Source organism: Amphibalanus amphitrite, unplaced genomic scaffold (assembly GCF_019059575.1).
Source record: "Amphibalanus amphitrite isolate SeventyFive unplaced genomic scaffold, NRLGWU_Aamphi_draft 000687F_arrow, whole genome shotgun sequence".
Taxonomy (NCBI): Eukaryota; Metazoa; Arthropoda; class Thecostraca; order Balanomorpha; family Balanidae; genus Amphibalanus; species Amphibalanus amphitrite.
Genome location: NW_024882181.1, coordinates 290,839 through 301,664, shown reverse-complemented (window position 1 = coordinate 301,664; position 10,826 = coordinate 290,839). Strand labels below are relative to the sequence as shown.

At 50.2% G+C, this 10,826-nt stretch overlaps 1 protein-coding gene across 1 annotated transcript; it reads left to right on the top strand.

The window, feature by feature from the left end:
* The first annotated feature begins 4,566 nt into the window (after window positions 1–4,566).
* Window positions 4,567–5,370, top strand: LOC122364619. The gene has a single exon (XM_043335195.1). The coding sequence runs from the start codon at window positions 4,567–4,569 to the stop codon at window positions 5,368–5,370; it is 804 nt and encodes a 267-aa protein (XP_043191130.1).
* The last annotated feature ends 5,456 nt before the right edge of the window (window positions 5,371–10,826 follow it).

Here is a 10,826-nt window from a genome sequence, read left to right as displayed (position 1 = left end):
GCTGCGCCTATTGGTTCTCGAGTTATCGGCTGGGGGCGTTTAACGCCCCCCCCCCCAGCAAACGGTGGGTGGCGAAATACCCCAGCAACTGCCGGGTTACCAGGTGGCTACCTGAGCCTTTGTGTTATTGAAGCTATTGAAGCAAAACAGTTCGTAAAAACGGCTTCTTTACTCATTTGCCCTCTAGAGACTAAATCTTGACGTGGGGTCAACTATGAGGACACATTACGGATCGAGCGTTAAAAGGGTTATCGAATGCGATTTCCCGCAGCGCTGTAGCTCTACTGGTTCCCAAGTTATGCACCGGATTTTCGAAGAATGTTGAAGTAGGCAACATTTTACCTTTGATGGCCTCTGGTGACCAGACCTTTGACCTGACCTAAAGATGACCGAAATGTTTCGTCTTGCTTTTTGACGTTCTTTCGAATGCCACTCAACCCTCGCCGGTATTGGTGTCTTGCCAACAGCGAAGGTAGGGGGGGAGGGGGCCCGTTGGATCCCGCCTTGCCGTTTGGCCCTTGATCGAGCTAGAGCTTTGCGGTATAAACGAACGTGTTGCCCGTGACAAAAGGAAGCCGATGCTACCTGATTTTTAAGGTCCAAGGTCATTGGTTGACATTCCGGGTCAGAACAATGACGGCCAAACGACGGTAAAGTCGGGACCTGTTAGAACGTCGTTGAGTGAGAATATTACTTTTTTAGGGTTGCTGATCACGAATATCCTGTAAGTTTTGATAATCAATGATGTCTTCATCGACTTAGGTCAGGTCAGGTCAGGTCAGATCAACCAATAGCGGTCCTGCCAGGTATTCGCAGTAGGTGGCAACGGCCTCTGACAGCTGCGTAGCATGTTACGCACCAAAACTACCTCGTAAATGTTCAAATGGTTGCTCAATTCGAAATTAGCACCAAAAACTAGATTAGAAACAAGTAAAACTCGCGAGAAGTGAAACGAGGTCATCAAAAGTCAATGACCTGACCTGACCTCTGGGTCACCTTGACAGCTGACACCCACCATAATGCATGGGACCAGCATCATATCACATGTTTGTACTTACGCGTGAAAGTTGAAACCACGAAAGGACTGCAAGCGCGCGGCTAATGCGAGCCGTCATACGCCGAATCGCAATGCCGACCAAACATGGTCTAGATAAATAGATCACAGGTCAAAGGTCATTTGGGTCAGGGTAATGAAATCTTAAGAGAAGGTGCAGAATTGATTAACCTGAGGGCACGGAAAGTTTCGTCGCAATCGGCCACTGTTTACGCCAATTATTTGTGAAAAACCGAGGGGATCCATTCGACTGCCCCTTCGCCCACGTCGTATCGTGGCACAGGAGCCGAGTTTAGACGAGGGGTGTTCAGACGGCCTACCCCCCCTCCCCCCGGCCCGGCTCGGGCTAGAAACTAGAAAGTCCTTTTGTATGATTTCCGTCAGCAGTGTTTTAGTCAGATATAAAATGTCAATCTGTTTTGATTCCTGGAAAGCGTTGATTTGTTCCAATTTCGCAGTCATCGACCATATTATGTTCAGATGGCAGATGATCATTTTGGGACGGACCAGAACCCCGGCCGTCCGCGTCTGCTCCGTTGACAGCCGTGTTGGACGGCTCAAAGTCCTGCTGTGGGCGGACGGTCATAGTAGACGTTCTACACGGCGGTAGGTCCCCAGCAGCGTCCGGAGCGGTCAGCTGGTCACCATTCGCACTCCCTTGGCACGGCGGGTGAGCCGGCGCGCCGACCCACGCGCACCCGCGTCCCTGTCGCCTCTGAAGTGCCCGGAATGTTGACTTTAGCCGCCGGCGCCCGGCAGCGTCCCCCTGACCGTTGGGCCTCCCTCCGACGGCTCCGGTTGTCATGGTTACTGGTAGGGGAGACGACGGATTCTAGAAGCTACTCCGCGCGGTACCATGCGTAGGAAATAAATTAGTTTAAATAAAATTGTGCAGAACTTGCGGTAGAAATGTAGAAAAAACGCATAGGTATCCTATATTCACCTACTACAAAAATAATATTATGTTGCTAAAATTAAGTTCTTAACATGATATGGAAACTTCGGTTGGTATGGTACTATTGCTTCCAAATTAAGCTTGATTCGCGTCTGGCTCTAGTACTGCATTGAATACCCTCCCGAGCCCCTCCCGTATCGCCAGGGTAGCTGTCCCGGTGAGGTGCGTGTCAGACTGAAGCAGTGTGTCGCCCTTGTGACTGTCAGTCCGCGCCTGGGGCGGGGACACGGGTGTGACCTGTGATAATGGCGGGCACGTGAGCGTGACGCATAGCTGGGTCACATTCTAGCCAATCAGGGACGATGAGAGCGCCACAGTGCAGTGGCCAGGCCGATGACCGGGTGGGGAGCGCTGGTTGGGCTTGTTGTGGGCTAGAAAATATTGGGCACGCTTGGTAACTTGAGTTCTACACGGACTTACGCTTAGACTTTTCACATTTTTTGAAGCGAGGAATCAATTTATGTCTAAGCCGTCGCTGGCCGAGGAGAGTGCCTTTCCCGACATTTTTTTTTTTTTAATTGCACGAAGCATGCAGACAATAGTTTTTCAGATTTTCGGGCTCTTTCGAATGCCGCTTACCACGTGTCGCACACGTGGCCCAGGAGCCTAGTTAGTGTGGGGATGGGGTGGGGGGTGGGGGGTGCGACGTGGTTGGCGCCGAGCACCTGCCTGGCGCGGGTAAATAATTATCTGATAAATATTTATAATATATGTTACGATTATATTTGCATTATTGTTTTAAATAAAACTGTGGATATGATTATTAAACGCAATATTAAAACTAGCGCAGTCAAAGCACCCCGCAGCAGGAAAAAAAAAACATTCAGACACCGTCCAGGCCCGGGCCGGGATCGGATCACTGCCCTCGCCTCACAGCGACTTCTGTTTCGACCGCTGGTCTCGCCCGCCGGCCACATGTGCCCTTGACCTTTGACCTACGATGCGTGTCCTGGCTGAATTCCGTTCCGATCGCGCGTCCAGCTGCACCACGGTTGCGGCCCGTCTCTCGCCGGGCGCTACGCCCGAGTGCCGGGTCATGCCTCTGACGTCAGAGGCGCCCGAGGCCAAAATCGCCGAACGCTGACCGACCACAGGTCACGTCCGCACCCCTACCCGCGTGTTTGAAACTCCCGGATGTCACAAGGCCCCGGATGTTAAACCTCTGGCCTATCGTGCACGGCTCGCCGAGCCGGGTATCTCGGTAAAACTCGGGCTTCGGTAAGGTATTCACCAGGGGTGGAGAATTGTGCCGAGTTGGGGTAGCACGAGCCATCCCAATTCCACGCCGGCTGCGCCGGCTTGGCTTTGGAGCCGCACTAGACTGCGGAGGTCAAGGTCACCGCCAGGGCGGCGGCGGATTTGCTGCGCCCGTGCAACCCCAACTCGGCATGTTTCTCCACCCCTGGTATTCACTACAGTACTGGAGCGAAGTGAGGATCAAGCTTAATTTGGAAGCAATAATACCTACATAGGTAGGTCTAAGTTGAAGTGGCAGGCACCTGAATTGTATTCGACACATTATGTCTCCTCTCAATGAATTTACTTTAACACTCACCTGGTTTCCTGGACAACAATGAGCATGAGCCTTTCCTGAAGCAAATCCAGATCCAGCAACCCGCGTGTCACTAGCAGTCAAAATATAAGGATTTTTCTGTGCACCAATTGATGATGCCTCTTCGAATTCACGCCATAAAACTGCAGACCTTCCATGGTTTCGCAAGATCTGGAAGGCAGCACTTTATTTCCGCTCGTTGCATAGTCATACTTCAACTTTGGCGTCCACTCCTTGCACTTATTTGCACATATCCAATCACTCTCAAATGTTCCACGGCACATATACGCAACACCAAAGAGAAAGTCAGGGAAGACGCTAGGATTAGACGGTGACCGCCTGTAGTTTCAAACCCTTCCAAACAGCTGACGCCAGACTGGCCTCAGTCCGCCAATCAGACGCTGGCTACCTCGCTGTCGGCGGTTCCCATTGGCCGCTCCCCCTTGGGTCTCGGTGGCTACCAGGGTGGCTACCCCGTGGCCGGAAGGTTGGGGTAATGCATTTTCCCAGCTCTATTTCTCTGTTACTTGCTCGAAGATTGCCACAAAAAGAGCAACAAAACGAATTATAAATCCCTGTTTTAATGTTTTTTTATGCAAAGTCGTTTATAAATGCAAAAATAGAGACTCCAAATTTACCACAAACTGATCGTGTGATGAACAGACTTTGGTTACGCATATCTAAGTCCAAGTACTTGTACTTCCTTGCTACCTAGATGTGTAAATGTTCGTGGCAGGAAAGTTGCCGAGCGTGCTACCTGAGACCGGCGCTATCTCAGGTAGCACACGACATCACTTTTCACTAAATTTGTTGACTGTGCACCTTTCTTTTGAAGATATGAAAAAAATACTTGCTTTTTACAGAGTTAAGGAAATCAATGTTTGCTCTATATTCTAGCAAGATTTTTGCTCTTTTCTGACATGGCTTTGCCTTGAGTGGTTACCTGGCTTGTCAGTGAGAGACTTGAATTGGTTACCCACGGGTGTGGACGAGTTGGCGACTTTTATGACCTCTGGACGGACTGTCGAAGACCACCATGATGACTTCAGTGAAAAGGCACTGGAGACTGTCAAGAAGGCGTTCTACGTGGACGACTGTCTCCAGTCGGTGTCGTCAATCGAGACGGCGCAGTCGCTGGCGTCAGAGGTACAGGCCCTGTGCGCCAAGGGAGGTTTTCATCTGCACAAGTATGTGTCTAACAGGGAAGGAGTTCTCGACAAGATACCGAAAGAAGATCGAGACGAAGGTTCTTCTAAGAAAGGACTTCACTTGGAAGAAGCGACAAGCGTCAAGAAAGCACTGGGTATCAAATGGAACCTGGAGCAGGATACCTTCAGCTTCTGTGTCAGGGCAAGAGAGATGAAAGTGACCAGAAGAGAGATTCTTTCTGTCATCAGTGGAGTGTTTGACCCTTTGGGCTTTGTGGGGCCGTTCATTCTTACTGGTAAGAAGATCCTGCAGGAGCTGTGCGCCATGAAACTCGGTTGGGATGAAGATGTCCCGGAAAGTCCAGCTCTGATCTGGACCAAGTGGCTAAAGGACCTGCCGAAGCTGGAAGCGTTGGAAGTGGCAAGGTGTCTGAAGCCAGCGAGGTTGGGATCGATCGTCTCAAGACAGCTACATCACTTCAGTGACGCGAGCACAGTAGGTTATGGTGTAGTGTCATACCTGCGTCAGACGGATGACAAAGGGCAGGTACACTGTATGATCCTCATGGCGAAGTCGAGGGTCGCGCCGCTCAAGAAGATGACCGTACCTCGAATGGAGCTGGCTGCCGCAACAGTTGCAGTGCGACTTGACATGCGATGATCACAAAGGAACTTGAGATCCCTGTAGACGATGTTACCTTTTGGACGGATAGTTCGACAGTGTTACGGTACATCAACAACGAAGGGACAAGATACCAGACGTATGTCACGAACCGGTTGGCGGTTATCAGGGACGAATCTGCACCAGCGCAATGGAGATTCGTTAAGTCGGAAGATAACCCAGCGGACGACGCCTCGAGAGGGCTTATGGCGGGTGATCTTCTAGAGAACAACAGGTGGTTCCATGGCCCAGCTTTTCTGGGGAAAGAAGAGTCTGAGTGGCCTCGTCCGCCTGAAGGATTTGAAGACACACAAGAAGCTACAAGAGATGCTGATGTGATTCAGCCTGCTGTGGTTGGCTCGGTCTGCTTTGCCGAGGACGTACAGCCTAATCCGACAGATCGGCTTCTGTGCCACTATTCAGACTGGTTCAGACTCACCAAGGCAGTGGCATGGTTACTGCGCTTCAAGAAGTACCTGATGGCGAAGAGAATGACGGCAGAAGCAGCAAGGAAAGGACCGGTCACTCGATCCCAGGCTCGGGATAGGGAAAGGTCTGCTTGTCGGTTGTCAGTGGCCGAACTTGAAGAAGCGGAAAAAGCCATTCTCCGGCGAGTGCAGGACAGTGCGTTCGCATCGGAACTACAAGCGCTGAAGCCTCAGTGTTCTGATGGAGAGACCAGGCAAGATCCAGTGGACCGGGCGGTGAAGAGAAGAAGTCCTCTGCGGCAGTTGGATCCCATGCTAGAGGACGGACTATTGAGAGTCGGTGGCCGTTTAGCCATGGCCCCACTGGATTCCAAAGCAAGAAATCCAGTCATACTGCCCGCACGCCACCCCGTCTCAGAGTTGATTGTACGGCATGTTCACCAACAGGTGGGCCATCAAGGAAGAGAACATACATTGGCGGCGCTACGTGAAACTTACTGGCTGATTCACGGCAACTCGGAAGTGCGCCGGGTCTTGAGGCAATGCAAGCATTGCATAAGACGGCAAGCACGACCAGAAGAACAGAAGATGGCAGATCTGCCCCCAGAGAGGGTAACTCCAGATCAGCCGGTTTTCAGCAGTGTCGGTGTTGATCTGTTCGGTCCGTTTGTGACGAAGAGGGGCAGAGCCTCGGTCAAACGGTACGGGGTAATTTTTACTTGCCTAGCCACTCGAGCCATCCATATTGAGTTGGCGGACTCAATGTCAACGGACTCTTTTATTAATGCGTTACGACGATTCACAGCGAGGCGAGGGCCAGTCCGGATGATCAGGTGTGACAACGGGACAAATTTTGTCGGAGCGGAAAAGGAACTTCGCAAGGAACTTGAGCACCTAGAACAAGATCGCGTACACAAGAAATTGCTTGAAAGCAAGATTGACTGGATTTTTAACCCCCCAGGAGCCTCCCATTTCGGTGGGTTTTGGGAGAGGCACATTCGGAGCATCAGGAAGATACTCAATTCCCTCCTGACCAGCCACACCCTTGACGACGACGGCCTCACCACTCTCCTGTGTGAGATCGAGAGTATCTTGAACAGTAGACCACTGACGACGGTGTCAGCAGACCCGAGAGATTGTGAGCCGCTTACACCGAACCACTTGCTGCTTTTTCGCGGAGGTCATGTCACGCCTGGAGTCTTCTCCGAATTTGACCTGCATGGTAAGAGATGGCGCAAAACGCAGTATCTCGCGGACTGTTTCTGGACGAGGTGGAGGCGGGAGTACTTGCCGCTCCTCCAAAGGAAGCAGAAGTGGGACAGTGTCCGAAAAAAACCTGGAACCAGGAGATGTGGTCCTGATGATGGACGAGACACTCCCGAGAGGCCAGTGGCCACTTGGAAAAGTTGCTGAAGTAACGAAGGACCAGAAAGGTCTCGTGAGGCAAGTAGTGGTGAGAAGAGGAACTTCAACGTTCCGTCGACCAGTGTCGAAGCTGGTGAAGCTCGTGAGCGGCGAAGACTGAGCACTACATGGCTGAGGAAGACGAAGTTCATTTTTATTTAAGAGTGCAGTGTTGAATCGGAGATGATTCAAGGAGGAGGGTGTAAACGCCGGAAGCGTTTATTGTCTCCATTTGGTTTTGGTTTATATTCTCCTGTCCTTTCCTGTCCCATTGTGAGCCCATCGGCCCGTCTTGTTGAGCGAGCTGTAGGAAACGGAGAGCCAGTAGAAGGCTCTGCTGTCTGGTTGCAGCCAGAGGTAGGGGGCGGCACGGAGCACGGGTTGAGACGCTGATTGGTACTTTGGTACTTGCAGGGCACTAAAGAGTTGGTACTTGTGTAACGTCATGTGGAGGGGAACAAGGAACAAGGCAGTGTATGATGGGAATGTGGAATTGCGTCGTGTCGAATGGTTAGCCAAATACTCATGTTAAAATACGTTAAATTTGTGATTCGCGTGACATCTCATGTGATGCATAGGAGCCTTTTGCATTCAGAGAAAGACCTATTATAATGGACACGGTACTTAGTGTGGTACTGGAAATAGTGCTGGTACTCATACGCCAACACGTCAGATTTGGTAACCGCCCATTTCATGCCGCATTTTGGTTCTTGGAAAGCGTTTGAAGTATAAGAAGGCGATAGCGTTCAGGCGTGAAGAATATGTCTGCAGGTGGATAATGTTGGTGAGTGTTATCGTCTCTAGCAATAAAGAGACGCTTAATTGTTATCAATATTAGTATTCATTGCGCTGCATTGTTACAAACTGGATCTGAGAAATGCGCCGATTTGTGTCCATTTTTGCGTATGTGTTTAATCGCGAATATTCTGCAGGATTGCAGTGCAGCACTGAATAAGTTTGTCTGTTATAAGGCCAGAAACATTATCTCAGTGTTCAGGCCATTTAAGGCTATTTGATTGCAGTGGGAGAGCGACACTCGTACGACCTTGACCTTGGCCGCGCCATATTCGTCTTGAGCTCTGTGTTTGGCCCCCCATTGCCGTGTTTGTCTTTCGTTTCTGCTTTATTAATTTTGATGTATCCTTTCAGAAACCTTGCTTATTTGCTTACTTTGGCCTACTTGGATGCTTGTGAAGCTGGAGTCACAATACAGAGGCCAACTATCAAGTTGCACGAGTTTTGCACCACCAGACTGCAGAGTTTTGGAGACGCCTGGAGGCGACAACCAACATAAGGTGTCCAGAGAGCCAACATCAATGTCACCATCTATGTATAGCACTAGTCATTAACCCTATTCCTGGCGGGGGGGGGGGGCCTCAGGAGCCCCCCCCCCCCCTGAGGTTTTTTGGTTATATCTCCCAAACGCGTTGAGCTAGGAAGCTCAAATTTTCTGACTTTTCCTAAAAGGCTTCTACGCAACATGTCTGAAAATTTTGATTTGATCTGACCTCAGGTCAGGTCACCAGAGGCGGTTTGGTGACGCTACCTCAGAAAAGTTTGCAATCACGCCAGAGCTAGAGTTTTTGACCGATCAATTTCTTCTCTTCAGGGTTTAGTTAGGGTACCAGTATGTGCAATTTGTATATCTCGGAATTTTGATATCGGTGACCTAAGGTCAGGTCAATTTCGCTACCTCCCCATTATAAGTCAATGGGGGAAAAATCAACTCCCTGTTTTTACCACTAAAACGGGTCGGAATGGCCCCATATACCATACATGACTTCATATACGATCAACCTTCATTACCTTGAGGTCTGTTTTGCTGTTGGGCAGCTGTGAGGTCATGTGACGTCATCAAAGGTCACCAAAGGTTTTTGGCCAATAACTCCGTACAGGAACAAGATACAGACGCGTGGATGGTCTCATTGTGTTCAGCTCGTCAAGACGCATCGAATGATATACATGATGACCTCGAGGTCACGTGACCTGAGGTCAACCTTTGACCTTGACCTTTCGAGGTCAACATATATATCATTCGATGCGGATTGACGAGAGGATCACGATGATGCCCTTAGTTTGTTCCTATCTTGCCTAATTCGAAAGTTATTCGAGAAAAACTCTCTCCATATGTAGTGCCGCCATTTTGACTTTTTCGACCCCTGTGACGTCATCTTTGACCTGACCTGAAAATGACCTTTGTAAAAATTGTAGATCTTGGCCGTGCGTATCCGATGCCGTTTACCGCTTGTCGCTCTCTTGCTCCGTTCTCGAGATCTCAGGGGGGGGGGCCGAATCGGCCCCCCCCCCCCCGCCAGTTTCTTGTCCCGGCGGAGCCCGCCAGGAATAGGGTTAAAGCTACATTTTGCAGTCTTTACCCTCGCCGGCCGAGAGGGGGGGGACGGGTGCCGCCCCCCATAGGGTTTTTTCGCGATTGCTGAAAACATGCTGGCGATAGAGAGCTGAAACTTGACATACCTGACCTTTGATTCAAGCCAGATCTTTTGAAACCAGCCACATTTTTGGGTCAGGTCAGGTCACTGACCTATGACGTCATAAGTGAACCTCTGCACGGTCTTCAGATGTCGCAACTTCGCAACGCCCTCACTGCCAGAGGAGATGTAAGAAGGAAAGGAAACATGCAGGATGTAGTATCCATTATGAGTCTCACAACTTGGATATCTTGGATTTTTCCTTATGGTCATATGAGGTCAGGTCATTTTCGTGACCTCACCATTATAAGTCAAAGGGGAAAAATGAAAACTGCTATTCTGGCGCAGGGAGCGATCTCCAACTATCTCAAGCACACAGAATCGTGATTTGATGCACTCCTTGCAAGGTTAGATGCGTCACTTTTGCAATGTTGATCTTGCGTGACGTCATTTATGACGTCATCAAGGTCATAATAGTTTTCGTCAATAACTCTTGATCAAATTGAGCTAGCGAGTCGGGAAAGCCACCAATGGACTCAAGATGACCTGCCAAATCGAATGATATGCGACATGACCTCTTTCGACAAGCTTCGTGACCTAGGGGTGTTGACTTGTCCTTGACCTCTGGTCAACACCCTAAGTTGACCGGACCCGAACAAAAAGTATATCATTCGACGCGCCTGAGCGAGGCAAACACGATGCTGCCAAAATCGCGGCTCTGCGGCCGTGTTTTGCGCAGTTATTCACCAAAAACTGAACCGTACCTTGGGGCACTTGACCTGACCTCAGAGGTCACCGGTTGACCTAGGACCTTAAATTCGGGTACCAATCTCTGCGTCTCGTAACGGCGCACACGCTTGCTTTTTCCACGACGCGCTAGCTCCACCAGCGGCGAAACGGCGACGGGAGGTCATACCCGCCCCCCCCCCCTTCTCGGCCGGCGCGTATGTAGAAAACCAATAGGTCCGGCGAGGGTTAAAAACAACACATACCTCACATCAACTATGACTATACAAACGCTATACGCATTGCTAACATCACCATCACATGAGCTCTGACCTTATAAGCATTAATAAAAATGCACCTGGTCTCGTTTTATCAATCTCAGCATCTACACTAGCGGCATATTTCCATGCTGCCATGTCTGATGCTACAAATATCTCGCTCTCGACATGTTCTCCGAGTGGCGCCTCCC

What these genes read in the sequence shown, in the direction of transcription:
- LOC122364619 (XM_043335195.1), top strand. Translation starts at nt 4,567, where the DNA reads ATGACCTCTGGACGGACTGTCGAAGACCACCATGATGACTTCAGTGAA.